At 39.6% G+C, this 25827-nt stretch overlaps 1 protein-coding gene across 16 annotated transcripts in view; it reads right to left on the reverse strand.

Annotated features, from left to right (window-relative positions):
- Positions 1-1377: 1377 nt before the first annotated feature.
- cacna1g (calcium channel, voltage-dependent, T type, alpha 1G subunit) overlaps positions 1378-25827 on the reverse strand; it is a 340555-nt gene continuing 316105 nt past the window's right edge. For 5 of the 16 annotated variants that reach the window (XM_057825958.1, XM_057825951.1, XM_057825950.1 and 2 more), the window contains 5 exons: positions 23343-23495; positions 19634-19756; positions 15206-15362; positions 10718-10878; positions 1380-7332 (listed from right to left, as the gene is read on the reverse strand). In XM_057825958.1, the coding sequence (XP_057681941.1) occupies positions 6529-7332; positions 10718-10878; positions 15206-15362; positions 19634-19756; positions 23343-23495 (1398 nt within the window). In that variant the 3' untranslated portion in view covers positions 1380-6528. Of the gene's footprint in view, positions 7333-10717; positions 10879-15205; positions 15363-19633; positions 19757-23342; positions 23496-25827 lie in introns of all 16 variants that reach the window. The other 11 variants (XM_057825952.1, XM_057825944.1, XM_057825942.1 and 8 more) reach the window with 8 other exon arrangements.

The following is a 25827-nucleotide window of genomic DNA, read 5'->3' on the forward strand; positions in this document are numbered from 1 at the left end:
AGGATAATTTGAAAATGCAACTCATGGTGGGAACTGTCAAGAAAAATGATTAGGACCCTGGTCAGATCTATTCCGTAAGGTACAAAAGAAAACATATTGTGTTTCCATTTGAGTTTAGCAAGACTTCATAAGTACGAGAATTCACTTTATTCTGGCAATAAGGACACAAAGGAATTCTATCAAAATGCAAGGCCTCTTTATCATGAAACATCAAATAGATCCAATTGCCTATTGTTGTTTTGAATTGCAACAGCGTGAAAATGCATCCGCACCCTCCCAGAGAACGTGGATTGGACGTCTAGCGCCGTCAATGGTGCTGAAAGATGAGTATTTGCTGCCCGTGCTACCAGTTAGTTCAAATTAATTGGAAGTCTACCGTTTTCAAAGACTAGCACAGAGTTCATTTTGGGTCGCTACCTTGTTAATTTTAGGCTACTTACAGCTATTGATTTTGGGTCACTTTCATTGGAAATAAATGATGTTGTCGTCAAATTTGGTTACAACTACATTTTTGGCAAAAACCTTTATGGGCCTCTATTTCCCCAATTTTTTAAAGAAAATGTGTAAATTATGTGAATCGGATCAAAAATGAAGGCGGAGCTACGAAATTTTAAATGTATTTCCCATTGGGAATTAATGGGACTTTAAAAAAAATTGGTCAAAAAAAGCCACATCTTTGCCGCAACCGTAAATATTAGAGGTGAAAGAGAGCCTGCGTCGCGTGACTTTATTGGAACGAAGACAATCAGACGGCGTCAAACTCCAGACCCTCGAGGACGTTCAGCTCCAATGCCTACCAGGAAGGGAGCAAATCGTCGATGACTTTTAATGGCCACCGACTGCCGAGATCGAACTCAACCAAATGGCTTCTTTCAATTTGGACTAAATTTGTTACCGAGTTGTGTGTTTTGGTGTCTTTTGGGTTCCAAACAACGATGTCGGCACCAGAACCGACGGTGATCTGTCTTGGTTACACATAGAGATACATTTTTTTAGTACCATGAAAAGTGACGTATTAAAATTTCGAGATGAAATACCTTCATGAGGGTAAAGATTTTTGCTGCATTGGTCCTTACCACCCACCTGGCCATGATCCATACCTAAATCGGTGAAATACCCAGATTTTGAAAATAGCCAAATCGGTGAAATACCCAGATTTTGAAAATAGCCAAATCAGTGAAATACCCAGATTTTGAAATACCCATATCCGTGAAAAACCCATAATTTGGAAATACCCAGATTGGGAAATACTGAAATCAGCGAAATACCCAGATTTTGAAAATACCAATATCCGCGAAATACCCAGATTCTGAAATACCCAAAACTCAGGACATACCCAGATTTTGAAAATACCACAATCCGCAAAACACCTAAAATCAGCAAAATACCCAGATTTTGAAAATACCAAAATCCGCAAAATACCCAAATTGCGAAAAACCCAAAATTCACGAAATACCCAGATTTCGAAAACACCAAAATCCGCAAAATTTCCAGATTTTGAAAACACCAAAATCCGCGAAATACCCGGATTTTGAAATACCCAAAACTCAGGAAATACCCAGATTTTGAAAATACCAAAATCCGCAAAACACCCAAAATCAGCAAAATACCCAGATTTGAAAATACCAAAATCCGCAAAATACCCAAAATTGCGAACTACCCAGATATTGAAATACCCAAATCCGCGAAATACCCAGATTTTGAAATACCCAAATCCGCGAAATACCCAGATTGGGTCATACCCAAATCCACGAAAAAACCCAAAATTTGGAAATGCCCAGATTGGGAAATACCCAAATCAGCGAACTAGCCAGATTGGGAAATACCCAAACCCACGAAAAAAAAACAAAATATGGAAATACCCAGATTGGGAAATATGCAAATCAGCGAAATACCCATATTTTGAAATACCCAAATCCGCAAAATACCTGGTCCTTACCCCCCACCTGGCCATTCTCCATGTGCAAATCCCCATTCTTACACCCGACCTGGCCAATCCCCATGTGCAAATCCCAGTCCTTACCCCGGTCAAAGAAGCTTTGCTTTGTAAAATATCCTCAGAAAAAAAAAAGTTATACTCTTAACACCATTATTAACAACACTGATTCTGACCACTTTAAATGCTAATTATTGTGCAAACCTGGTAAAATGGCATCCAAAGGATAATTAAAAAAAAAGACTGATGTTGCACAATAAATGCTTCAACCAGAGTTGAAAATGGCCTATCGAGCACTACAAAACGGTGACCACTCAAGGGTTCTTTTAAAGCTTTTGCAGGAATACAAGTTTAAATAAGTGTTTATTTTGAAAAATAAATAAATACATATGAATGAATAAAAGGTTCATGAGGTGAAACATGAAATTATGTGCTTTTATCATCATTTTCAGCAAAACACACGTCCAGAATGATTCGGTATTTTTGTTTAACATCATCTTCAAACTACTCAGTGAAATACTAACACTTTTCAGCCAATTCAATAGAAATAAACCATTCTCCGGTTAACAATCGACCACCATGTTTGATGAATGTGCTTAAAATCCAAGCTCTGTTTAATGACTTATTTTATATATAGAGATTTATATATTATTTCTACAAATACATGATTTTAGCACTAAAAAAAAAACACTTTTCTCAATAAAGTTCAAAATAAACTAGACCGGGAAAAAAAGACAAAGACAAACCATTTTAGAGCGCAAGAAAAAATGACTCACATAAAATGAAAAGAAATACAAAACAACGTCCTGTACAAACACTATGGCCCAATAATTTAAGAAAATAGTGCCTCTAAAACGTTCATATTGCTTTGTACCTCCAACGAGCGGGCAAAGTCAACCCTGTGAAACACCGGGAAGTTCCAACGGCAATTGAAGGTGGCGCCATGTCACCCCAAAGGTGATCGGATCAAACTGCAGCCTTTGGCATGCGAGTGTAGCAGGAGTTTTCTGTCTCTTTTTTTTGGTCTCCTGTCTCGTAGGGTTGGCAGTAAAAAATCCAAAGACGAAGGCCAGCAACACTACTGTACTACATCACTGCTCAAGGAACCTAGGATGTTTCACTGTTTTTCTTAGTTAAACCATTATCACTCTCTACAGCAGGGGTGTCCAAACTTCCACTTTGTTATGGGGTCCGATTTGATTGGCGTGATCTGAAATCGAGCCCGATGACATCATTTTCAGAGGATCGGGATCGGGTTAAACATGATCAAGTAATTTAATTTGAGATGAACAGTTGAATTTAACAGACCGTAATGGGATGTGACACAATAGAAACAAACCATTTCCATCTATTTTCCCATGTAGGCTACAATACAATACAACTGAGAGTGCTATGCCTATCTGCTAAGCAACAAAACAGTATAACTAGACATCCTGTGCCTGCCCCTCCACATCCCTGGGGTTATCAAGCCCTCAAACAGTGATGCGCCTAGATTTTTTGACAGCAAAGTCATTTATAACATCAGTGAAATCCAGTTTTTGAGCAAGCTCACGCTCAATGGAGAGCATGGCTTGGTTGTTAAGTGATATACGGTGGAGCGTAGGTAGTTTTTTATTATTTTCATTTTACTGAGAGCTCACTCTCCTCAAACTACCATCACTGGCAAAGACAACAAAATGTGTCACTGGACCAGAGTCTGTTCAGCCTCGCGCACCTGATCTTCCATCACCTTCTCTCTCCTCGGCTCAAGGCAAGCGGCATATCTTGTCATATCGCAGCCCAATAGGCTACAAGCGACCGCTGACAGACTCAAATTGGGGTTTGGTCACGGTGATCGCGAATGTAAACGTTCCGTGTTAGCGGCTGTTGTTCATTTACCGACATCACCGTCCACGGCCAACTCTAGCTCTAATTCTCTGGCTTCTTGTCCCCCTTTTAAAAACTTTACAACAACATTTTTTCTCGTTCATCCGATTTATGACGACTCGCCATGTTTAAAGTTTATAAGAATGACAGATTTTAATTTCGTGCTTCAGGGCACGTACATAGTGTAGCCTTGAGTGCGCCAGAGCGAGGTCAAACCATTCTCTGCTAAGACAGAAGGGGGGGGGGGGGGGGGGTTATGCAAAAAAATAAAAAATAAAATAAAAAAAAGGAAAAAATATATATTTAAAATATTTAATATGTTCAACTTTTTAAGTATATATCGGGTAGAAAATAATATTTAATCAGAAAATGATTTCAATAAAAAAGAATTTTGCTCTTCTGTTTTTCATGAATGCACCAAAAAGATTACCCTCATTTCAGAGCTTAGCTCACTGTCTAGGACATAAGGCTGATTTATGCTTCTGTGTTCTGGTGCTGGTGGAGCGACGGCACCGCCATTGCGCGTTTGAAGTTCTGCGTCAAGGGGACGCGTACCTCTGCAATTCACCGCCATGCCACTAGGGGGGGTGTAGCTTTGTCTTTTTACGGTTTTGGGAAACTTGTCGAATTCCCTTAGTTTTCCTCTGGGCATTGACAGCAATGGCAACGGAGATGAAATGTGTGTATTTGAAGCTGCAGCTAATCAGTACTGAACAAATGTTATTATTACAAATGTCGAAGCGTAAGTGACACAGAAGACGTTTGAAAATGGCGGTGTTGTTGTGCTGAAGCGGAAACAACGTTCTAAGCGGACCAATCACAGTGTTTCAATGTTCGCGTCACGTCAATGCGTGTGACGTGAACATCGAAAGACTGTGATTGGTCCGCTAGTAGAGCAGGGCGGTAAACCAAAAACTTACCGTCACCGAAATTCTTCACGATGACCGACGTAATTTTGAACATGTCGATAAATTCGGTAATTTAATAAAACAAGAAAATATAGTCTTTTCATCCCGCTTAGACTCTGTTGTTCGGCTATGTTCATTCCCCTTTAAGAAAGCAGACAGTGTGCTTACGTATGGAGTCACGTGGTTCTCAGGAAGCCAAACAAACAGAAGCCTGGTAGGCTAACGCTAGCAGCTAATGCTACAAGTAAACGTGATGAAGTCTGGCTTAAGTTAGTTTTGCCAAACTTTCACACGACGTTGAGTAAACTCTTGGCGGGTTCCAGACGGGCTTTCACCCGCTGTCCTCCCTGGTTCTCACAATTTCAGGAGCGGATACTTTCAGTGATTTCTTCTGGTAGCCAAGCCACAGGCTAACGCTAGCGGCTAACGGTACAAATAAACGTGATGGAGTCGGATAGTGGCTCTAACCTCGTCGATGCGGCTGAAATTAATGAGTGGACTGGGCACGGACTTCAGGTAGCAATCATTATGTCGCGTTATTTGGTGTGATCTGTGTGATTTCTCTGAAAGCTTTCATGATGGTAAAGCACTCAGCATAAAGTATAATCCACCAGTGAAGCCTACAGTATATATGACAGTTTAATGGCCACAGCTATTTTTCTGTATGTGTTTGCTTTATTTTGCCATCATAAAATCTTAAATGTTTCATTGGCATCAGAGCAATACAGCTTTAATCTGGTTGTGTCTGTGTAGGGGGTGCATGTATTAAAATATGTTCTGGAAAAAAAACCTGAAACCTTGACGTAAACACTTGTGTCGAATAATTATGTCACAGCAGCCATTACCAATAAGTTGTCTGAAGTGTACTGTTAAAGCTGCAAGTCATTTGTGTTAGAATGACATGTTTGCACAGTCGTCATATTGATTTTTATAATGCTGTACATTTTTCAAGTCATACAAGCTGTTATAAATGTTCACACTAGAATTCTTATTGTTTTCAAGATTATTTTTAATACTTAATGTTGAGACTGCATGTGCAATTGTTAAATTGAAAGCTGGTAAAATAAATTTAATGAGAAACGGTTAATTTGTATTGCATGCATTGATTCAAATTTTAAAATTATATAACAGTCCGCTTGGGCGAATTTATCGTCATTTATCGTTATCGAGGTAAATCTGCTCAATTTATCGTGATACGTACTTAAGGCCATATCGCCCAGCCCTAACGCGTAGTCAGGATTTTCTGGAGGTGCGACGGCGTGGGGTTGTAAATCGGGTCTGCGTTAACGGTGTAGGTCCGCCGTCACCACTACGCAGAAGCATAAATCAGCCTTTAGTACGGGCGTTTTGGCGACGACAGTAGGATGACGTATAATACATGTTTTTGGATAGTTGATTTCTAATTTAGAGTGTGTTTTGAGGTATTTAAAGGCTTAATTCTGATTTACGCGGAAATCCAGGTTACATCGCCAGTGCAGGAATGGAATTCGTTCGTAAACCGGGGACTAGCTGAATTTATGTAAAAAAAAAAAAAAAAAAAAATCCAGTTCCATACATTTATTACAACATGTCAGATTTTGAGCCCTGATTGAATAGAGGCACTGTTTAAGTGACGAGCTCCATCTAGTGTTAAAGCTGAGAAGTGCAACAGAATGGAGGCTGAACTCCAGCTTCTTGTGCGGACCAAATTCAGTGATATTCCCAGAATTTGCTTGTGGCTTGGACACCCCTGCTCTACAGCATTGTCACTAGACCTATCACCACCAAAGATACACAAAGTGCCTCAGTGTCTGCGTTTCCTCTTTGTGTGTTTGCGTATCAGTGCTCAGAACTCGTCTTCTCAAAAGAGAAATTGGGAAGTGTCAGTAGCTTGGGATTGCTGGAGTTTGGGGAGCTACCGTCCTGTCCCGAACCCTCTCCGACACCGAGGTCGAAAGAGTCTTTGGAGTCGCTCGAGGGGGCTCTCCTCCTCAGGCAGGTGTCCCGATTAGGCAGGGGCGGTGGCAACCGCAACCCTCCTGAGCCTAAGCCACCTAAAGCCGGGCGGAGGGGCTCCGATCCGTCAGGCGGTTCCACGGAGATGCAGGGAGGACTCATCTTCTTCTTCCGTCGAGGGGAGGGTAGCGGAGTCTGAGCGGAGGTTTGCAGACCGTCGGCGTTCGGCACGAAACCAGAGGAAGCGGCCGCGGAGCAAACCTCCAGCGAGTGGCGACGCGGGTCGTCCAACCAGGAGCGAGGACGGGGTGGGACAACGCTGCGACCCTGCGTGTCGACGCTGTGGAACCTCTTCAACGGCCTCAAACCGTGACTCCCACTGTCTTGGCAGACGGTATTGTTTTTGTAACTCTCACTGCCTCGTACATCCTCGCTTCCTGTCAACACCCCCGCATTAATGAGGGACACTTCCCGATCGAGGGAGGACCGGTTTTGTCGCCGATGGGACGAGCAGGAGCCGGGGGAGGGGTCGGGCTTGGCGGGGGCCGGGCAGAGCGCGGGACGCTGCTGCTGCTGCTGCTGGTGGGAGAAGGTCGAGGGTGAGAGAGAAGCCACGTTTTCAAGTCCGTCACTGCTTTCCTCTCCGTCTGAACATAGAGCCTCCTGAGAATCAGTAGACACTGCCACCTGAAAGCAGGGGAATGGGGAATAAAGTGGGGCGTGAAATATTTAAGGGGGCACGGGTGAGGACGTTGGAGATCATGTGAAATGAGAGGAGCTGGCAGAAGGTCGGGATGTGGAATTAGAGATGAAGAGGGGAAACCGGTTAGTGGGAGCTGAGGAGGATGAGACATTGTTTGGGTCAAAGTTCACAAGCTGGACAGATATTTCTCTGCAAGAAGGGTCACCGGAGTCGCCGCCTTTAGTTAATTATGCATCACTCATAGCAAAGAGAAATTCGACAGCTCAAAGTTTGTGAATTCAAAGGTAAACATTTTGACACTTTCATGCGCAAATCATGATGTTATTTTTTAACTCTTATCCCAGATAAAAATATATAAAAGCATTTCAAATTGAGTGAAAATCATACCAGTGAACTCTGAACCAGACCATTTGACCTTCATTAACCATTTGGCCTTCAACTGTAAAATTTAATCGGTGCTTTCTATAACTTTGAATACGAGGCCAACGGTGAGAAGGTAGTTGCTGGTCCGTGTATCTTTCGGCTATTGGTTTTTCCTTCAAATTTTGGTCAGCAAAATAATGGAAAATGACCCCAATTCAGTTTTTTTATTTTTACGCGATTAATAAAAACTAGAAATTGTCTCCTGTTTCAATCATTCAATAACGGAAAACGAGCCTTGAGCCGTTTTTCCAATATTAGTTTATTGAACTGAAGTGGACAAACAAATCACGGCTATTATTTAGTTGATTTTTTTTTCCCTTTTATCCCAGACAGTTGTTTTAGGTTGCCAATGTTAACCCTTACCCTATATCTCACGTCAACCAGAAGCCAACCACAAGTCATCAATCAGTAATCTCATGAAAATTATCGACAACTACAACCCCTAGCAAAAAGTATGGAATCACCAGTCTCAGAAGATCACTCACTCAGAAATTTTATTATGTAGAACAAACTCCGATAAAAAGCTTGAAAAAATAATGAATTATTTTAAAAGTGCAACTCCTTGGCATTCAGAAACACTAAATGAATAAAAAACATTGTGGTGGTCAATAAATGTTAATGTTAAAGAGAAAGCGCAGGGAAAAATATAGAATCACTCCATCCTGAAGAAAAAAAATATGGAATCACTCAATTTTGAGTAGAAAATACGGACACGCCCAGTCAATTTCCTTTCCTTAACTGGGCCCCTGCCTCAGATTAGCTCTGCTCGTGAGTCAGTAGTTAAAAACAGTGCAGTTATCACACCTTGGAGGGCTGCTGGACCAAGTGGATACACAAGAATCATGGCTCCAACAAGAGAGATGTCTCTTGAGACCAAGGAGAGGATTATCAATCTTCTTTGATTGAAAAAATGTTTGTCATTTTCCAAGATGACAATGGACCAAAACTGTTAAAGCATTCTTGAAGAAAGACTCATCCGGTTGATGTCATGGCCTGCAAGTAGCCCAGATCTCAACCCTATTGAAAACCTGTGGTGGAAATGGAAAAACATGGTGCACGGAAAGGCTCCGACCTGCAAGGATGATCTGGCAGCTGCAATAAAAAAGAGTTGGCACCAAATTGATGACGAATACTCATCAAGTCCATACCTCAGAGACTGCAAGCTGTCATAAACGCCAAATACTAGAGATGTGTTTTGTTATTTCTTTGTTTGTTTCTCATGATTCCATATTTTTTTCCTCAGAATGGAGTGAGTCCATATTTAATTCCCTGCACTTGCTCTATAAAAGTAACATTTACCGACCACCACAATGTTTTTTTTAAAATTTCTTTTAGAGTTTTTTTGAATGCTAAAGAGTTGCACTTTTGAACTAATTTATTATTTTTCAAGCTTTTTATCAGAGTTTGTTCTACATAATGTCTGAGTGAGTGCTCGTCTGAGACTGGTGATTCCAAACTTTTTGCTAGGGGTTGTAATCTTGGGGAAAAAACATAAAATAAAATAACAGATCAAGGCTCGTTTTCCGTGACTGAATCAAATCAAATAAAATCAAATTTATTTATATAGCCCTTTACAAACAAAACGAATGGCCGAAAGGTACACGGGCCAGTTGCAGCAGAAGTAGTCGTGTTAGTGACAACATTTGCTTCTAAAACTCATCAAAGGTCCTCAAGTCAAAGCAAGCCCCACTCCTCAAAATGGCCGCACATTGGTGTAATAAAAGATGATTTCTTTTTGCTTTAGAATCAATTCAATTCGTCGTCTGTGGAGATGAGGTAGTTAGTAGGACATGAATGAGTTGTAGAGAGAAATGTTTTTCAATCACGATGTGACTCTAGTGACATCTAGTGGCTAAATACGGCACACTCAGCAATACAACCAGAGTCAATTTACAAAGATGATCCTGTCACGTAATCTTTAGCGCCCGATCAGAAGGAATAAAAGGATATTTGGCCATGACTTGGAGTTGGCACACTTGGTGTTTCACTCAGATTAGAAGCTTTCCTGAATAGAATTCAGGAAAGTCATATAATGAGTGCTCTATAACTTGGCTTGCTACAATTTTGGATGCTGTTATTATGCGCTACAGGGTTATCACTCAGTAGACAAGAAATGAGAAATGGAATGAAGAAGTCTGTCTTTCCCGATATGAGCATGGAGTCCCGTGTTTCTGAAAGGCCAAATGGTAGCTAAAAGTCTACGTTTTGTGTTCTTTTTCCCCTCTCACTTCAGAAACAGGAGTATCTGTGTTTGATCAGGAGCTCAGGGTCAGGCACTTTTTGGGCCTAACTGAGCTGGGGCCAGATAACAGATACAATATGGAAAGAAAAATGGAGTTGGGAAGCCGGAAGTGGGAGGAAGAAAGGGACAGGGAGATTTACAATATCAAAATGAAAAAAAAAAACATAAAAAAAAAAAAAATAGTAAACATTTTTTAAAAAATCAGTGTTGCACCAATAGCTCCCGATATCGATTGCAACACCTGGCTGTGTGGTATCGGCCAATGCTGATACTGTACATATACATACATCCATACATACTGTACTGATACATTTTTTGAAAAAAAAAAAACTTTTCAGTTTATGAATCTGTACCAGCCAAAAACTGGTATTGGTGCAACACTAACTGTAAATTCACATCTGTTTAAATGGTTGTGATTGCAGCCAAAATGGCTAATATATTGGATATTTATTTGAATGGAGTGACATTTTAAATTAATAGAACTCTTCTATTGGAGGTATAGGTTTACTTATTGTTGAGTTCATTGTTATGGTTTTATCATGATCCTACCGTTCCCTTTGCCCCCAAATTCTCCAATATGAGTTATAAAAAAAACTTGTGGTTACCTTACTGAATGACATTTGCAATAGAGACAAAAGAACGGTGAAGGTTAATGCAAAGTTGAAATCACACTGGTCAGTGTTCAAGAAGAGTAGTCGCGTCACCTGTCTGCGGAGCTTGCGACTCGCCGTGCGTGTGCGCCTGGGAGGGGGAAGTGGCGCTATACTCTCGGAGTCCGAGCAGCTAATGGGTTTGAAGAGGTCAGTGGGAATGCTCGGTCGTTCAGAACATTCTTCAGGTTGGGAACGCACAGAACCGCTGGAGCCTAAAAATGAAAAGTTGCATGATGAATTAAAAAAAAAAAAAAAAAATCAAATTCAAGCCATCATTGATTATGCAGTGGTACCTCTACTTATGAAATTAATTGGTTGTGGAAGTAGTTTCTTAATCTGAAAATCTGTAAGTAGAGACGTGTTTTCCATGTAAAAGCCCTAATCCGCTCCAAGCCGCCCAAAATTCAGACACAAATCTTTTATGATGCATAAAAATGCATCAACACATGCAAAAAACAAACAAACAAAAAAAAAAAGTTACGATTAGATTATTGCACAATAAACATAAAATCTGAGTTGTGCATAATGTAAAAAAACTGAGAATAGGGTAAAGAACAAAAGTTAATAAACTCATATAAAGGCAAATGAAGAGGGTGCTGGGATACACACATACACAAACAGTAGAGGTTCCTCTTGGCCAATTGGGTGCCAAGAATGCTCGGCAATAGCCAATGGCAGAGCAGCGATAAGTATGATTACGCTGCAAGTAACAGCCATACTGTATTTTTGCCTTTCATATCCTGAAATGTCTTTCGTAACAAGAGGGAATACTTTGAGGTTTGTCTTAATCTGAAATTTGGGGAGTCAATACTTTGTGCAAAAGTGCTTCAAAAAGTCTCTTGCACCCATGTTCCAAACCCAACAGGAAACCGGGTATTTTGGATTGAATGTTAAAAAACATGCAATTTTAGTCGATAAACAGCATGCACGTTTGAGACCATTGCGCCTGGGCAGTTGGTTGGATCCTCCTTAAAATTGGTGAGACTGTTCATGAGACATATGAGATGTTAAATTATCAAAATGTTGAGTTTTCATTCACGGGCCTGACCAAGGCGAGGTACCAAAGTCGGGTGTTTTTTTGGCAACACGCCAAATACAGTAAATGACTAATAAGTTCCTGATACAAGGTGCAATTTTTTTCATATCTGACAAGCATGAGACGTATCCCAGCCTGAACATGACTGCATTGAAATATTACCCATTTGGCCTGGCACCCCTAATGGGAACAGGAACACGAGCAACGTCACTCTTGCGCGTTGGAAGTCGTCTCCACCACAACACAAATGGCGAACTGGAGAGTTGAGGATATGTTCCAATCCGCTGTAAATTCAGTTTTAAATGACCAAAAACACAGTGGCTAAAACCAACAGTCTGTCTCACGCCAGCCATGTTGGATAACCTTCTCCGTTCTCCTCGTATGTTTACTCCCTAGCGCTAAAGTTTCTGGTTGTTTTATCAATGGCACAACCACCCGTCGCTGATTGGTCCACTCCGCTGTCTGTTTGCTGTGCCTGGCTTCGCCTTGGGAATTTGATTTGCCGAACGGTTGCCAGACTCTATAGCGCGGTGGTGTCCAAACTATTCCACAAAGGGCCGCAGTAGGTGCTGGATTTCATTCCTACACAACAAGACGACATATTTTCGCCAATCTGGTGTCTCACAAGTGTAATCAGTTAATTTCAGTAAGGTACTGCTTGTTTTAGCGCAAACTTCAATGGTTAAACTGTCTGTACTCGATTGGTAGGAACAAAAACCAGAACCCACAGCGGCCCTTGAGGATAGGTTTGGACACCCATGCTATAGCGGGAACAGCGTTGAGTCTGATTGCTGTTTATTTGGTCTTTTTCCAGCTTTTAAAATGGAGTCAGTGCAAGGGGTTAAAACAAACGTGAACGCCCAGAGTTTGGCCTTTTGGCCGGACGGTTGGTTTTGTGCTGGCCCGGGTCGTTGGAATTACGCTAGCCTGGCTTTGGCGTGATGCCCGCAATCTGGCTAAAAGGTCAAATTCCAACAGACTCAAAACAAGCAATGGGGAGACAGACTGGAGAGGACACTAGGGGCTGAGTTGGGGGGGGGGCACAGCACATCAAATGAGTGACACAACCAGACACTGCTACGATGCAAGCTAACTACACATAAAATATCACACATTGTGAACATGTGGCGGAAACTATGGCACATTTTCGTCTCGTCAGACGAAAACTGGCATTCGTGTCATTATGTTTTAGCCTTCCCAGAAACGTTTTTAGCTCGTTATCATCTCGTCATGCAAAAGTTGTTTGTCGACGAATTATTTTCGTTCTAGTCATCGTTGACGAAAACAACACTGCTATGTTTTATCCTCCTCAACACTCCTGGAAAAAGAGAAGGAAGTACTGTAAATAGTACAGGACTGTAACTTGGAACTTTTGTTAAAGTGATCCTCTACCTTAAATACATGTAGGCGCTAATAAACCACAAATGTTCTCTTGTACTAAAATATGATGACGACAGTGACTCTGACATGGACCTTACATTTATGTTGGAGTTCACCTGGGAACGCGTGTGTACGTACCGCTGAGCTCCCGAGTGACGAGTGGTCAACGTAAAAATACTATTTTTTGTGTGAATAAATGTGCATAAGTGGAATCTTCTCCCCTTTTTGGTACTTTTATGCACGTATCCTACCTACCACGCATTATAATGTACAAGACACGGATTACACTCGATTCCAGGATTTGTTTCCGTCAAACTGTTGGCTTGTACTGTATGTAAAGCATACGACAGCTCTGGACACTAACAATCTACATAATTATAATGGGATAAGTTTGAAAATCTTACCTTGAAGATCTGCCAACAAAAACCGGAGTTCTCAACAGCATACACTCTGCTCAGCTATCATTGAGACGCATTTGCAGCGAGTACATCACCAGTTTTTCCCAATTCTTCTCTTATTAGGTACTGTATTTCCTGTTCTCATTTTCCTTTACTGCTCGTCTTGTGAACGACCGACAGTGCTGTCCTGCTCTTCACTTTTCCGATCTGATTCAAATTGGAAGGGCAGAACCGACGACATGTTGGGGTAGTTAAGAGTACCACGCCGGAAGTTCAGCCCAGTGACGTCACGCATTGCGACGTAACAAGAATGGCGACCTATCAATTAAAATAATTTTACAAATCTTATTAAAACGCAAACATTAAGAGGGGTTTTAATATCAAATTATTATAACTAGAGATGTCCCGATCGATTGGCATCCAGATCGATCGGGTCCGATCGATTGGCATCCCGATCGATTGGGTCCGATCACGTCATTTTCAAAGTATCGGAATCGGCAAAAAAATATCGGACATGCCTTTTTTTTTTATATATATATATGTTAATTAAATCGTTTTCTAATTGTATTTAACGTCACAGACATAATATGTTACACTCATCCAGAGTCTTTTGTTTAGGCTTAAGGTAGGGTTATCAAATTTATCCCGATAACAGCGGCAATTAATTTTTAAAAAAATGTGTCACGTTAAAATATTTAACGCAATTAATGCATGCGCTGCATGACCCTCTCACTCATTGTCGCGCTCAATCTTTAATGACGCCGTTTTACCTATATAGAGAGATAAAAGGCAGCGCAAAATGAGTAGCGTGAACTTTGGCAGCCTTTGGAACCTTTTATTAATTGGCTAAAGCCTTGCAATCCCTCTCCCTATGATTAGAAATGGGAAGCAATGTGGGGAAGCAAGTTGGCAATTGATCATTGTCTTAACACTTTACGTTATTCCCAATGCAGAGAAGATATAGCAATTGGTAGCACGTTGCACAGTCATGGTTCCACTTCCCATCATGCATTTGGGATGGCCACAGTATCATTTACTGAAAGCTGAACAAATACACTAGATGGCAATATTTAGTCACAATATACAAAGTCACAAGTCTTTCTATCCGTGGATCCCTCTCACAGAAAGAATGTTAATAATGTAAATGCCATCTTGAGGATTTATTGTCATAATAAACAAATGCAGTACTTATGTACTGTATGTTGAATGTATATATTCGTCCGAGTTTTATTCATTTTTTTCTTAATGCATTTCCAAAATGTATATGGTTGGGAAAATTGATCGGGAATGATTGGAATTGAATCGGGAGCAAAAAAAAAAGCAATTGGATTGGAAAATATCGGGATCGGCAGATACTCAAACTAAAATGATCGGGATCGGATCGGGAGCAAAAAAACATGATCGGAACAACCCTAATAGCGACTTATCACTTAAAATAGTTTTACAAATTTTATTAAAACGAAAACAATAAGAGGGGTTTTAATATCAAATTATTATAACTTATACTAATATTCATCTTTTAAGAATTACTTGTCTTAAAGATCGAGGATCACTTAAAAAAAAAAAAGCGTTTTTTTTTAAAATATCGGATCGGGACACAGTATCGGCAGATTCGCAAAATCAGGTGACTTGGACTCAGGTGCAAAAATATGCGACATCCCAAGTAGATACTTTTATATCAGTGATATGTATTCTGAAGGTGACAAATGGTGCGTCCAAAATTACCTGATAGGGCCCAGTGGGAGCTTCGTATGTGCCGCGTCTGCGCTAAAGCTGCCCGCCGGGGGAAGAACATGTAGCTGTCGTTGGGTAGGGAATGCGCGCGCCCCACCGTTGGCTTCCTGACACTCAGTAGGTTATCCTCCAGTGCCAACTGTTCGGTCTGTTGAACGAGAGAAAAAAATTCAAACATCCTCTACGGTGTGGCGGCTCAAGCCAAATTCTCTTTATTTAATACAATGAACAAAGAGGCTTCAGCATATACAGAAAACAGATGTTGAGAGTTGGCTGGAACAGAGCTGCCGCAGAAACTGAATTTCAGTCACAATTTCTTCTAAACCAAGCGCAAAAACTCTTTTGGCTAAATGACTCCCCTCAGTCCTTTAGCAGTTAGTTAGCTGGGGCAGTGTCTCGCAGCACTTTTGACACCCTCAGGACAAACACGCCACTCGCCGAGGAGTGAGCACTACAAGACGTGATCGAACAAACACGAGGAGAAGCATTGACGGGAGAGAGAAAACAGACTCGCATGAAAAGCACAGTGAACAAAGGTAGAAAAATGTGGTAAGAGAGAGAAGGGAAAAGCTGTTAACTGCTATTCTAGTGCACTAGAACACATCAGGGAAGTTTGAAGGACTCATGGTTAGAGTTCCTAAGGTCTTCCAAAATCACTGCCCCCTTCATTTTTGTTATTTTCCTTGCTCCCTGATCCATTAAAATCCAATCTACAGTGATTTCACGCCATGTGCCGGCTGTGGGTACATGCCTTAAAATTGACTTAGATGTTTCTCTTGAACAGAAAGCAATATGACGCAGGTTTAGAGTCACCCTTCCTTGACTGAAGAAAATCTACTCTTGTTGCTGAGCCAATAAAACGTAATTATTAGTGTTGCAGCGATTCCATTTTTTTGGCTCTCGATACCAGCAGTGCGGTATCGGCCGATGCCGATCCTGTACTGATTAGGGATGTGACAATATATGGAAATTTATGGTGATACTTTGTATCCCAAACAGAGGTTGCGCTAGACATTTTCGTTGTCCGTCATTTTGACTGACAGGGTCATAAAAATCCGGTCACAGTCTATTTTTACCCGTCAGTTAAATTTTTAAAATGATAATGATGACATATTCAATAGTTTAGTTTTTATTCATTTTTAATTAATATTGTAACGCTTGCTTGGCGGCGAAAAATTAGACACGGAAGTCGTGGTATTTTTCTCCCTTTTTACTCTGCTTACCGCCAACAACTCCGCCCCCAAAGAAAAAGAGGCAACGATATAGACCCCAATCACCAACGTCACACAATGATCTTAATTGTGGTTGTCAGCCCAAAATATTCTAAATATATATTAAATGCATCTTACCAGATATAAAATGACTACTACATAGTCTGTGGTGATCGTTTGGTGCCCAGATTTCTTGTCGAATTACAGCAGTCCCAGTCTCGCTCTCATCTTCGGGTCTCTCAGAATACGGTAGAACTTAAGTCTCTCCGTCTATCTTCTCTGTTACAGCAACCAACCGCCACACACGCCTTCACCATTTTGATTAATAATATTAATGAGCAGAAAAACACGCCGTAATAGGAGGCATGTACGTAGCGGTAATGTGTAAACATGACGATATGGCGGCTCCAGTCAGGGGGGCGGAGTTGTGACGTCATGTCATCAATCACGGTGCCGCCGCCAGACCCCGGTGACGCTACAATATTCTGACAGAAGAGCCAACGACGTCATGCATTAAGAGAGACAATAGCTAATTAATATGCTCACTCGCCACCCTGTGGTCTGGGGTGTGAATTGCAACCTGTCAAAATGACGGACGGACTTTAGCTTTTTCCGTCACCGTTTTAAAAAACCGGTCAACGACGGAAAATATCCGGTTAACGCGACCCCTGATCCGAAAAGGTTATCGATACGCTCCTGCCAAGAATTGATATATGGAGTAAAACACTCAGGTTACGTGAAGGGTCCCAATTTGGCCAAATTTCAAAATTGTCCTATATGCATGTGTGATACATCATTGGAAAGCTTAAAATCTCAATTTTCTGGGGAAAAACATTTTTAACAGGAGGGCATTTAAAATAAATAAATAAATAAATAAATAAAATAAACAGCAAAATCCTAACTCAGGGGTCCCCAAACTACGGATATGTTTGGGGACCCCTGAACATTTTTCTTTTCTTCAATAGTGTTATTTATTTCCAGGCTTTTTTTCTGTGAGGAACCCAGAGAGGGTTATTTGGTTATTATCCATTTAATTAATAGTGTTATTGTTATTTACTATTATATTATATTTAGGGCTGTCAAAACTAACGTGTTAACGGGCGGTAATTAATTTTTTAAATTAATCACGTTAAAATATGTGACGCAATTAACACACATGCCCCGCTCAAACAGATTAAAATGACAGCACAGTGACATGTCCACATGTTGTTTTTTTGTCTCCCTCTGCTGGCGCTTGGGTGTGACTGATTTTATGGGTTTCAGCACAATGAGCATTGTGTGATTATTGACATCAACAATGGCGAGCTAGTAGTTTATTTTTTTTTTTATAATTTTACAAATTTTATTAAGACGAAAACATTAAGAGGGGTTTTGATATAAAATTTCTATAACTTGCACTAACATTTATCTTTTGAGAACTACAACTCTTTCTATCCATGGATTGCTTTGACAGAATGTTAATGCCATCTTGTTGATTTATTGTTATAATAAACAAATTAGGGCTGCAGCTATTGATTATTTTAGTAGTCGATTAATTGATGAACTAGTTAGTTCAAATAATCGAGTAATCAGATAAGTAACATGAAAAATTAAATCACCTGAGCTGAGCCTAAAATGGTATAAAAAATGAGGATCTATGTACAACTAAAGAACAATTGGCTAACTTAGATCGCAAAAGTCGGCTAGTTCAAATGCTGTAAAATGCTTTTTAATACTTTTTAAAATACTTTTTAACAATGCTCTTAAAAAATGGTTCAGACACATATTCCCACAACAAATAGGCTAAATATACCTATAAACTAAATTAGAAATGCATTGAAAAAACATTAGCTCAAACAAAAACGTAGCTTATGTTGGTCTTCACAGGGAGCACCTGGATTCAGCCATGTGAAATGAGGCAGACTAGAAGGCAGTGTATCCACCCAAATCAATAAAACTGAAAGCAAACACTTTCAAAATAGACCACTACAACGCCACTTTAATTAAACGAATACTCGAAGCAGCAAAATTTAATCCGAATCTTTTTTTCTAATCGAATACTCGAGTTAATCGATTAATCGTTCCAGCACTAAAACAAATACAGTACTTATGTACAGTATGTTGTATATATCCGTCTTGTATCTTATCTTTCCATTCCAACAATAATTTACAGAAAAATATAGCATATTTTATAGATGGTTTGAACTGCGATTAATTTTAAAGCTGTAATTAACTCGATTACAAATTTTAATCGTTTGACAGCCCTAAAAGAAAAAAAGTTTTTAAAAGTGTATACAATAAAATAATAATATGCATAATTTACAGAACTAATCACAAGAATTGTTACTGTGGAAGCAGCCGGTCAGGTTTAGCGCCACCCGGAGTGGGGGCCAGCTACAGTGCCAGCAGTCAGCCAGTGGACCACCAACAGTCGAAGCAAAAGGCCAGTACCCTTATGGGAAATTCGGGTTTCGGCTGCACAATTTGTAAGGCAGTGGGAACTTTGGGGCCAGAGAAGATGGGGGGGATGAAACTCGTAAAAGAATGGGTTTGTGTTATGTATTGTAATCTGATTTTTTATTATGTCTTACAAGTTAGACCTGTTGAGAAACTAATCGCTGACTTTGTAATGTAAGTCCCACTTGTGGTTATGTGGGCAATTGCCTGTGCTATGCAGATTATAGCTCAAATAATTGTAAATTGTTGTCATAACATTCATACCATGGATATGATCTGAAATTGAGGCTTGTAAATGCCACAGCATGGCAAGTGGGCATTTGCGTGTTGATTTCAGCACCATTTTCTGCGTATGTTCCCGGACCTGTGCCCGTCTCGTAATCCCTGCTCTGTCATATGTACTCTGCGTTCCGACACCTTATGATTTACAAATTAAGCACTGGCTGGCACCGAATGAACTGCCACCCCTCCCACTTCAAATGGATTGGACGTCTACAAGTGGTAAACTCCTTGGTGGGGGAACAAATTATTATTATTATAATTTTAAAAAACTAATTTAGCTGCCAAAAATGGTACGGGTGCAACACTATCACAGCTTTTGTTGTGCTGAGACATCTGGTTTAAACTAAACGTTTAACAAGTTGGCATCCCTGTTAAGGGAGTTGGGCAAGTGGCTTTGGAAGACCCTGGAAAGGAAGCACAAATACAAGATACTGCAAACGGGAGGAGGAGGAGCAGGTATGAAGAAAAAAAACAACAGAACTGTCAGTACATTGCATTCCAGGCTGCTTAGAGAGAGGGGATTAAAATTGCCAGCGACCGATTCCTCTGTCAGAGCTAGGGACCAGGATTTCTCAGAGGCCAGAGACAGAGCTTCCATCTCAGCTAGAGGGATCTAAATAGGAAGAGACAGTAGCTGAGTGAGTAGAGAAAGCAAATACACCGTCCACTGTGCAAACACACAAACGACGTTAACAATTCTGACTGAAAACAAACATTTGACAACATATACAAATGTCTAATTAGAAAAAGTGGAGCAACATTAAGCACAGCGATTCGAGGCTCAAGCACAACATTACGAGGACGTTTGATGCGTTTCAGGATGGAATTATGGAAGAGGACATGCTGAAGTGCTTGGCAAAATAGTCCTCCAAAGTCACCTGAAAACGTTTTCATTTGATGGTAGTATGCATGAGTGTGCACTAGAGGGCACTCATGCTCTTGGCTTTACTGACACGTTGCCTTTGTATTTTTTTCTAGTTGGAATCTGATGATTTTTGGTGATTTTTTTTTTTTTTTTTTTTGGGGGGGGGGGGGGGTCTAATATGGTAATGTAAGAGGTTATAGGATAATAATAACAGCTTATATAAATAGCGTTGTGCTAAGAAAAAATATTCAAAGTAAGATACCCAGGGCATTGGAAACAGCTTTCATGTCCATCATATTGTCAAAGATTATTAGTATTTAATACTATTTTTCCCTACTATAATTTTAAATAGGTAGAGTAGCCAAAAATGTTACTCAAGTAAGAGTACCCTTGCTTCAAAATTATACAATGGTACCCCCTTCCATTCTGTCAGATAATGCTCAATTTCTCCCAGAAAATGATTTCAATTACAGATGCTTTGGTAGTAATATCTTCATTTTAGGGCTGTCAAGCGATTAAAATATTTAATCGAGTTAATTACAGCTTAAAAATTAATTAATCGTAATTAATCGCAATTCATCTATAAAATATGCCATATTTTTCTGTAAATTGTTGGAATAGAAAGATAAGACACAAGATGGATATATTCATTAAACATACAGTACATAAGTACTGTATTTGTTGATTATAACAATAAATCAAAAAGACGACATTAACATTATTAACATTCTGTTAGAGCGATCCATAGATAGACTTGTAGTTCTTAAAAGATAAATGTTAGTACAAGTTATAGAAATTTTATATTAAAACCCCTCTTAATGTTTTTGTTTTAATAAAATTTGTAAAATTTTCAATCGAAATATAAACGAGTAGCCCGCCATTGTTGATGTCAATAATTACGCAATGCTCATGGGTGCTGAAGCCCATAAAATCAGTCGCACCCAAGCACCAGCAGAGGGCGACAAAACTCCAAAAAACACAAGTAACAAGTTGGCATTGCACTGTGCTGTCATTTTAATCTGTTTGAGCGGGGCATGAGCGTTAATTGTGTCAAATATTTTAACGTGATTAATTAAAAAATTTAATTACCGCCCGTTAACGTGGTAATTTTGACAGCCCTACTTCATTTATTTTGCTTGCAATGAAAAAACAAACGAAAATGAAAAAAAATGGACCGGACAAAAGTATTGGCACTCTCAGCCTAATACTTGGTAGCAAAACCTTGAGACAAATAACTGCGAACAACCGCTTCTGGTATCCATCAATGAGTTACTTCCAATGCTCTGCTGGAATTTTAGACCATTCTTCTTTGGCCAACTGCTCGAGGTCTCTAAGATTTGAAGAATGCCTTCTCCAAACTGCCATTTTCAGATCTCTCCACAGGATTCAGCTCTGGGCTCATTGTTGGCCGCTTTAGAAGTCTCCAGTGCTTTCTCTCAAACCATTTTCTAGTGCTTTTAAAGTGTGTTTTGGGTCATTGTCCTGCTGGAAGACCCATGACCTCTGACGGAGAACCAGCTTTCTTCATTATGCTGCAAAATTAGTTGGTAGTCTTTAGACTTCATAATGTCATGCACACCGTCAAGCATTCCAGTGCCTGAGATAGCAAAGCAACCCCAAAACATCAGAGAACCTCTGCCATTTTTAACTGTAGGGACCCACGTTATGAAGCTCTGGCCTTCCTCCTCACTACTTCTACTTCGTGCAGATAAACTAGGGAAGCTTGCGCAACGTTGCCACCCTATGGCGCTTATGGGAATTGCACAAAATAATGATGCAGAATGAACAAGCAGACTTAGATATGGATAATTAAATTCAAAACAAATAAAGTTTTGAACTTTATACATAATATTAAATTATATTACATTGGAATGCAGATTAGCTGCATTTACACATTCTTCCAAAGCGTTTTTGGCTTCCTCAGGTAAGTTTTGGCAAACTCCAGCTTGGCTTTTTGATGTCTCTGGGTCAGAAGTGGGGTCTTCCCTTTTCATTCAGACGCCGACGGATAGTACGGGTTGACACTGTTGTACCCTCGGACTGTAGGACAGCTTGAACTTGTTTGGATGTTAGTGGACGTTCTTTATCCACCATCTTTCGTTGAGATCTCTTTTTAATTTTTCTTTTCTGTCCACATATGGGGAGGTTAGCCACAGTGCCATGGGCTTTACACTTATTAATGACACTGCGCACGGTAGACACAAAAACATTCAGGTCTTTGGAGATGGACTTGTAGCCTTGAGATTGCCCAGGCTTCCTCACAATTTTGGTTCTCAAGTTCTCAGACAGTTCTTCGGTCTTTCTTTTCTCCATGCTCAATGTGGTACACACAAGGACACAGGAGAGGTTGAGTCAACTTTAATCCATTTTAACTGGCTGCAAGTGTGATTTACTTATGTGCCACAGGTAGGTAACGTGTTGTTAATGACACAAATTAGAAAAGCATCACATGATTTTTCAAAAGGTGCCAATACTTTTGTCTGGCCCATTTTCGGAGTTTTGTGTAAAATGATGATTTTTTTTTTTTTTTTTTACATTCTCTTTTGTGTGTTTTCATTACGAGCAAAATAAATGAAAATATTACTACCAAAGCATTTGTAATTGCAATCATTTTCTGGGAGAAATGAAGCATTTTCTGACAGAATTGCAGGTGTGCCAGTACTTTTGGCCAGCAGTGTATTATGAAGTCAATTGCAGTTGTTACACAAAAGCAGTAGACTGCAAGGTATTGAACAGACATGAGGATATTGCTTGGTTTAGCATGAATGAATTTAAAGGCTCGACTAATACAAGTGAGGCGGAATGAGATCATGGCTGAGATGCCATACGGTGCTCAATTAATGGCTAGTCTAGCTAAAGTTATTAAATGTGGAGGAAAAATGGTAATGGCTTTTGGGCAGCCTGATATTTGGCAACATGACATGTTATTCTAGTTCTAAAAATCTACGGACAATATGTCCTTGTTTTTCCCCCTCCATAAATATTTTACAGCTTAATGGAGATCCTGCAGAGTAGAAAAATCTTTTAGACATTTAGTTCACTAAATGCTCATAAAAGAGTGAGATAATATCACATGTTTTTAATAAAGTCTAGTTCCATCAAAGGTCAATACAAAAACAAAAAAAGTTTTAACAATGAGGCAATTTCATCCTCCATATGAGAGTAAATTGTTCAAAGAAAAAAGTGAAAATTTGCACAATTTGAGTTCATTTTGGATCGCTTAGGTCAAAATAGATTAGAAACTAGAATTCTTTAGGCAAAGTAATGTCAAATTCTCACTCTCAACACAGAAAACTACTAGAGTAGAATAAAATGAGTATTATTTTTTCTTGACCTTTTTGTCGGTGTTGTGCTCGGCGGCCTTGGGCGCCAGCGCGTAGTAGTGGCACACAGAGCCGGACAAGTTGTCCATCAAACTCATCTCTCCCTCCATTGAGCCCTGGATGACCAGGGAGATGGAGTCAAACTGTGCTCTTTGCTGGACAAACTTGGGTAAAGCAAAAGGAAACAGGGACAGCAGATGGGACAAACGGAAGGATGAATACAAACAAAGAAGCAACAATTAACAGATAAAATGACATCACCAGGCAACTACTACGCCTGCCGCAAGACGGCAATGCAAACTCACTACATTACTTTGATCGTTAGCAGAGTAAAGGTTTGTTTTGTGGGTGTGCGGCAGAGAAAGACAGACAACGTCTTAAAGGGGAAACAAGGATCTCTATTTCCTATCCCCAAAGCTGTCTGGAAATAGCCACTAAGGATAGAACAAGGCCCTGTGCTCCGGCTTTCCCATGGCACTACGACCTGTCCTTCACTGGCACGTCCCCCGCAGGGACCAGCAACAGTCAAACACAACCCCACACACACACACACACGCACACGCACACGCGCACACACACACACACACACACACACACACACACACACACACACACACACACACACACACACACACACACCCTTTTATGCACAAATTATGCCATTTACAGTATGTACATAATATATAATGTATATCCATACTGTATATACACAGCCATATATTTGCACCCTCAGTGCATCGCATAAAAAAAATAAAATAAAAAAAAATCGGTAACACTTTATAGGGGTGCACGATATCCATTTTTTGAAACCGATACCAATATCGATAACTTCCTGCTCCTCAAAGCCGATACCGATAACCGATAATAAATATATAATTTTTAAAATGTATAACCTGAGTTTTTGAACACCTAGACGTTTAAAAAAAAAATAGTGGTGGATTCAACATAGATTTGCCTTTGATCTTATTAGATTTTTCATAATGACATGAACAAAACAGTGCGGTTCACTTCCGCACTGCCCGACAGCCAGTTAAGAATGAATACAGTTCCATAAACCACAAGGCTTGGTCTTTCCTTGCTTTTATAGGAAGACACTCGTCTTAATATTGTGAAAGTAAAACAAAAAAATACACATATTTAATACTCAATATACAACAAACTGCACAATAAACTTATACACAAAACTATTATATGTATAGCATAGCACACTAGCTTGAGCTACAAAAGCATTGGCTGGCTCCTATAGCACAACTTATGAAGTTCTGTACATATGACCCTTCACCACAGAAGTAAACATATATTGCACATCCATATGTTATAGTAAACATAAAATACTTACATATATTTCCGAGGTGGAAACGTAACAGAAAGCATGAACGACTGTCAATGCTACCGCTAGACACCGCAATGTGTAAGTGATTGAACCAAACTACGGTAACAAAAAAATAGATGCAGTGAATTATTTTGACCAGCAGGTGGGAGTAATGGCCCGCAAATGGTCAACTGATTTCCCATACTAGAAACCGTAAAGCCAGAACAGTACATATTATCGGTCCTATTATAAATGTTATTGGATTTATCGGGATGACGTCATAATTCCTATTATCGGACCAATAATTATCGTGCACCAGTACTTTATAATAACTATCCATTTTACTAGTTAATAGATCATTAGTAAACTGTTGATAAATGATTTATTGTTGATTTGTGAAGTATTTGCTAACAGTTTGTTAAGCATTTACAGGGTGTTCTTAACCAGAAACACAGTTTGTGTAGAAACGTTTCGTTTTTGTGTGTAAAGTTTGGCATTTCTTTCTTTTCAGGTTAAGAAATGCTGTTCACTTCAAAAGGCATTTTGATAAGGCATTTTGCAGGCAGCGCTCATGTTGCAAATTTATGAAAATCTTCCATAGAACCAACAAATATTTGTACTTTTCTTTCTATTTTTAACCAATAAAATTTATGACCTTCAACATAAAGTGTATATAGTTTTATTAAGATCCATCAACTAGCATGGGCATTTAGAATGGGGTCAACCATATTGGAACACCCTGTAAATGCTTAACAAACTGTTAACAAATACTTCACAAATCAACAATAACAGTTTACTAATGATCTATTAACTAGTAAAACGGAAAGTTATTATAAAGTGTTACCAAAAATTTTGTTATAAGTATCTTGCGCCAAGAATAAAAGTTCTAAAAAACTTTAGGTAGACTTCAATTCAAAGTACATATATATGTACACTTAAACACACATCATATGAGTGAGAAAATGAGAAAATGAATGCACAGTACGTATTATTTATATTATTTATACATTATTTTATGTATGTTATTGTTATTTATGCTATGAACATTTCATTCACGTTTCAAACTATTTTTATACACTTACTGATACTTACTTGATATTACACACACACACACACATATATATATATATATATATATATATATATATATATATATACATACACACACACAGTGCTGGCCAAAA

Source organism: Corythoichthys intestinalis, chromosome 21, assembly GCF_030265065.1.
Source record: "Corythoichthys intestinalis isolate RoL2023-P3 chromosome 21, ASM3026506v1, whole genome shotgun sequence".
In the NCBI taxonomy this organism is placed as follows: Eukaryota; Metazoa; Chordata; class Actinopteri; order Syngnathiformes; family Syngnathidae; genus Corythoichthys; species Corythoichthys intestinalis.